Source organism: Typopeltis vanoorti, chromosome 3 (genome assembly GCF_054136105.1).
Source record: "Typopeltis vanoorti isolate ZY-2024b chromosome 3, IOZ_Tvanoo_1.0, whole genome shotgun sequence".
In the NCBI taxonomy this organism is placed as follows: domain Eukaryota; kingdom Metazoa; phylum Arthropoda; class Arachnida; order Uropygi; family Thelyphonidae; genus Typopeltis; species Typopeltis vanoorti.
In genome coordinates this window covers 157938043-157943545 of record NC_143551.1, presented here as the reverse complement: position 1 = coordinate 157943545, position 5503 = coordinate 157938043, and the positions used below count along the sequence as shown (strand labels likewise).

General features: G+C 34.0%; 1 protein-coding gene across 1 annotated transcript; it reads right to left on the bottom strand.

Moving 5' to 3' along the window:
- Window positions 1-233: 233 nt before the first annotated feature.
- On the bottom strand, window positions 234-4440 carry LOC150108700 (uncharacterized). The gene is made up of 2 exons (XM_090416167.1): window positions 4361-4440; window positions 234-2295 (listed from the first exon to the last, which is right to left on the bottom strand). Exon 2 carries the CDS (start codon window positions 2293-2295, stop codon window positions 556-558), a length of 1740 nt encoding a protein of 579 aa, XP_090272293.1. The 5' UTR covers window positions 4361-4440; the 3' UTR covers window positions 234-555.
- Between the last annotated feature and the right edge of the window lie 1063 nt (window positions 4441-5503).

The following is a 5503-nucleotide window of genomic DNA, read 5'->3' as shown; positions in this document are numbered from 1 at the left end:
CCATTCATTCATAAAATGTAAAATGATTTTCTAAGTTAAAGAATTAAAACCACGCTGATAGATATTTTGTTTTCTTCTGAATTTTTTTTTATTATTATTTAACTCGTTCAAACAGCTATCCCTCCTTTACGAAATGATTCGTAACGGAGGGATAGCTGTTCACACAAATAGGTAAGTTTAAAAAGAATATAAATCCTGGGTTTCTTATCGTATTAATAAAAGTACTATTAAGAGAAGGAGGAAAAAGTTACATGTTTATTCATATAAAGAAACAAATCAAAACGTAAATTAATTACGGAAATTCGATTACTATTGCTTTTGTGTCTTCTCCAACTACGCCCATATGTATTTACTTGAACAGTATGCATACTGTTGTGTGCCTCAATGCACACATTTCTTTTTATTTTATTTTTCAAATAAAATATATTTCCATTGATATATGTATGAGCCGTGAATATATATATGAATATGTCCGTTATTTTTGTACTTCATTTTGCTCAAACATCCTTAACAAATGTTCATATTTAATAGTCATCTGTCCTTTTAAGTATCTTGCTAAGTATTTATCCAAACAAACAAAACACTGGCTGTTGCTATCAAAGTTGACACTGATGGTAACACTGAATTCCCATTGTCACATCTGGTTATAAGGTTTACAGAAATGACAGAGCCATCTAGATCAGGAGGTGTATAACATGTTAGGTTTTCGTCTGGCAGTTGAATCTCTCCTTTTCGAAGCATTTTTGACATTCCAACAAAAGACGCGCATGAACAATCAAATGGATTCAACAACATCTGAACTTTAACATCGGGTGATACAGGATTAGTGATTACATTGGCAACAGACCGAATCTCATTATGGGCTATGTTTAGAATTCTTAAACTGGGCATTCCAGAAAACAATAACGGATTCCATTTCTGGATATGATTGCCTTCTAAATCCAAGTATAAGGCTGTTACATTGTCAAACATATTTGCGGGAACTTCGCCAATGCTGTTATATGCCAAAAGGAGAGTGTCCAGATGCGGGAGCTGCGAAAAGGGAACACAACACTCTTCCAGGAATATTGAATTATGGTTGAGATTTAGGATCTTCAGATTACGGAGCTTAGAAAATTTACTCATGTCTGAGAAGGATAGAAGATTCCAAGAAAGATTTAACTCTTCCAGAAAATTCAGCGATTCAAAAGCGAACTCTCCTATACTGTTAATAGAACAATTGCTTAAATCTAGAGTTTTGAGTCTGGAGAATTTCTTAAAAGCTTCATTAGGAATCTCATCAACGGGTGTACCAGACAGGATAATGGTCTTGATGTTTGAAACCTGCACTTTCGTTTCAGTAGGCAAACCCCAAGAAAACTGATGCTCGGGTTTGTTATGACTCAAATCCAACACCTGCAACTGTGGTAAACTGAAAATGGCTTCTGGAATAACAGATATTCGATTCCCAGTAAAGTTTAATACTAATATATTTTGAGCGTCGCTGAAGGCGTTCGATGCCATATATCTTACCAAACAGTTTGATATTTCCAGATATTCCAAGTATGGAAGAAAAGGAAAACTGTAATTTAAGAGTACTTCAATATAGCAGCTCGTAAAAGAGAGACTTCTGACATTGATGCCATATAATTTGTCCATAGCTCTGCTGGATAACTCCTTTATAGTATCGGCTGTGGCAAGTCTGATCTCAGAAACGACGGCATCCTTCAGAAATGTTCTCATCTGATCTGAAGTTTCCACAAGTGAAAGGGTACCACTTGTAGAAACATTTACAAAGCTTGGTGTGGCCACCCCAGGAAAATGATTTGCAATGTAGACCTCAGAAGGACACGTTGGAGATACTTGTATTGGTGCGATTAAATTACCTGATGCCAAATAGCCTACATACCTTTCTTTGGGGAACATAATCTCAACACTCATATCAGAAACAATAGAAAGCATCATCTCCAAAGTATTACTCAATCGCAATATTGTAAAATTGCTCACATCCACTTCTTGATCAGAATTCTTCTTTGTTAGCAAAAGGCTTTCTAGTTTGAGACAGATGGAATCTGGGATTGTACTAAAATGTAATGACAATTCTACAAAGTTATATTCCATCAATGGAATGTCTTCGTCAACCTCAGAAATTTCTAAGTAGACGTTGCAGAATATGGAGAAAGTCCCTTGACTGCGAGATTCGCAGGTACAGGCTGTAATATTCATAATATCAAGGGATTCTTCATAACACGATGTGGGATTTCCATGAGCTGTCATCAGGAATCCTAGCAATATTATGCTTAAAGAGAGTACCATCTAAAAAAAAAAATAAATAAATATTTAATTATAAAAAAATGTTATCATAAAATGTTATAAAATTAACGTCATTAAAATTATTAACTATAAAAATATTGAAATTTCTCTCTTGTTAAAAAAAAGTTAACCAATTATTATTACTTTATCACGTAACCTAACATTATAACCTCTCAGAAGTATTCGAAAGATTGGATGAGACATTCGACTAACTCATTTCTTTATGATTTTTTGCAGAAAAGAAGTAACAGTTCGCCAGCTGAATTCTCAGAGAAGCAGTTTACTGTTATTTACCGGTTTTGAATTGGAACCAACGTATAAGTAAATCGATGTAGAAAGTTTTTTTTACCTTGGGTATACTATACGTCAAAGATAAAAGCAATTTTATAAACTTCGTTTTAATCCTTTTTCCCAAGTAAGCAAACAAGTAGGTAAGTCAAGTTTGCGCCTGAAATATTTTCAGGTCTGAGGCAAATCCTGGTAAAGGTGGAGTAAGCTCTGATCACTTTCCTTAGTATCTCCCATAATGCAAAATATATCTCCTTGCGGGCATGTATGATGCTATGCATTAAGGGAAGGGCCACTACCAAGACCGGTTTCGACCTTTATTGAGGTCTCATCAGTGGGAGCCAGACCCTGAGATGCCAAGGTGGAAGTAATGCAGAACTTATTAATTTTCCCTATACAAGTTGCCACAAGGTGCTTTGACCTTATTAAATAAAAATCTCAGGATGAGCGAAAGATGTAGAAAGTTTTTTTTTTTTTTGAATATATCTTGTGTATACTATACGTTAAAGATACCAAGCAATTTTATAAACTTGGTTTTAATCCTTTTTCACAAGTAAGCAAACAAGCAGGTAAGTCAAGTTTGTGTCTGAAGTATTTTCAGGTCTGAGGCAACTCGTGGTAAAGGTGGAGTAAGCTCTGATCACTTCTTTCTGATCTACATCTTTCTCTCATCCTGAAATTTTTATTTAATAAGGTCAAAGCACCTTCTGGTAACTTATATAGGTAAAATTTATAAGTTCTGCATTACTTCAACATTGGCATCTCAGGATCTGCTCCCACTGATGACACCCCAATAAAGGTCGAAATCAGTCTGGGTGGTGGCCCTTCCTTTAAAGCATAGCATCATACATGTCCGCAAGGAGATGTGCTTTGCATTATGGTAGATACTAAGGAAAGTGATCGGAGTTTACTCCACCTTTACCATGAGTTGCCTCATACCTGAAAATACTTCAGGCACAAACTTGACTTACCTACTTGTTTGCTTACTTGGGAAAAAGGATTAAAACCAAGTTTATAAAATTGCTTGGTATCGTTAACGTATAAGTAAATCATTCCTTTAATTCATAATTAAATTATTTAAGAGGAAAAATACCTATTGCAAATAGTTAATGCAGAGAATGAATTTGCAGTTATGTTTGACTCTATTCAAGTGAATCTAGGCCTACGAAATTTGTAATGTTCAAAAGAACTTGACAAGTATTCCTTTCAAAGAATTTTAATGCTCTTGAAGTTCACAAGGACTAAAATGTAGTTAGTATAACGATTGATTCACAAGGAGTAACATCATGCGAACTAGTCCTTGTTGTCATATATATTGGTATTAAATTATTTTCAGGTTGAATTTTTTTCTTTTGAATAACTTAACTATTGTCTACTTGCTTTCGATCATGCAAATTAGAATTTAGCGCCTAGTTATCTCCGTTCGGTGAAAGAGTCTAAGCCTGATATCTAAATTATCCTTTATTAAAATAATAATAATAATAATAAACGCATTCCACCTGAAAACAACTAAGTTGAAACTTATATGAAACCTTTTCATTTATTTTATTTCAAAATATTATTCTATTTCGTTTAAATAAAAGAAAATAGTTTCGAAAAATTAATCATTGTTTATTCATACAATAAATTCTTATTTCAGTATGATCAAAACTTTCGATAGAATAACCTCTATTCCCTCTTCCCTTCCTGAATTCTATAAAAATTAATGACAATTGGAATCTAGAATTAGTTTTATATTTAATATTTCAAAAACGAACTTAAACAAATTCAAAAGACTTACTGTTATTTATTTACCGGTACAAAGTAAAATATTGGTAAATCGTCATTTACAAATGCCGAACATCAATCCTACAACTTCAGTTTACGAATGCGTTAGAATACAGACTAATACCTAACTCACTTCTTTATCATCTTTTGCCGGAAGGAAATAACAGCTCACCAGCTGAATTCTCAGAGAAGCAGTTTGCGTCATCGGTGACTATATGTTTCATACCGTTTAATGGGTGTCATAATCTAACAATTATAATCTCATTTTTAAAATCATCCACCTTTTATCTGAATCTGCAACCATTTTGTCTTTAACCTTTAAAAGCAAGGAATATTAAATCGCACATAAAGAAGGACACCAACAGAGAGAGATAGCCAGAACTCCTTTTATTGTGGAATCTTGGAGTGGGTATTTAGTCTAGTAATTATAGTCAATTTCTGTTACATTCATTCACTATCAGAATATATATATATATCTTAACACGCTTCTTCTTTAAATTTTCCTCCGTTTTATCTTATCTCTCGGTTCATGTTACACTTATTATTCTGTCACGTCCAAATAACTAGGTTTCGAAGAAATCTAATTCATGTTATGAAGCAGGGATTAGTTAGTATATGATAATACAATGGCCATCAGGCCCATACAGGTATAGTACCATTTTATCAAAACATTGTAATAGTTCAGGGACCATGTGGCAAAGACTGCAAATACAATTCAAAAGATAATTGCAATGCTGAAACAAACGTTCACGTGTAAAGATCAGAATCTTATTTTGCTTCTTTACTAGGTCTTGATAAGATCTCACTTGGACTATTGTGCGCAGGTCTGGTTTCTTGGTTTCCGTTGTAATTGATATATTGGAGAGAGAGAGAGAGAGAGAGAGTGCAAAGGAGAGTGTTAAAAATGATATCAGGATTGTGGAATACTGATTATGAAGACAGATTGAGAATTGTAGACTGCAGACACTAACAAAAAAAAAGGAGAAAGAGGGAAGATATGATTGAGACTTACAAACTTCTGATAGGATCATACAGGATTTCAGTTGATGGAACTTTTCAATTTATGGAGGACAGGGAAAGAACAAGAGGGTATCCTTGGAAGTTGAGAATGAAGGCCGCTAAGAAGGCCTTGCGTGTTAGATTTTTCGCTTAGAAG

Bases quoted from the DNA above. Each gene is read 5' to 3' on its own strand.
- LOC150108700 (XM_090416167.1), bottom strand. From the start codon at position 2,295: ATGGTACTCTCTTTAAGCATAATATTGCTAGGATTCCTGATGACAGCT.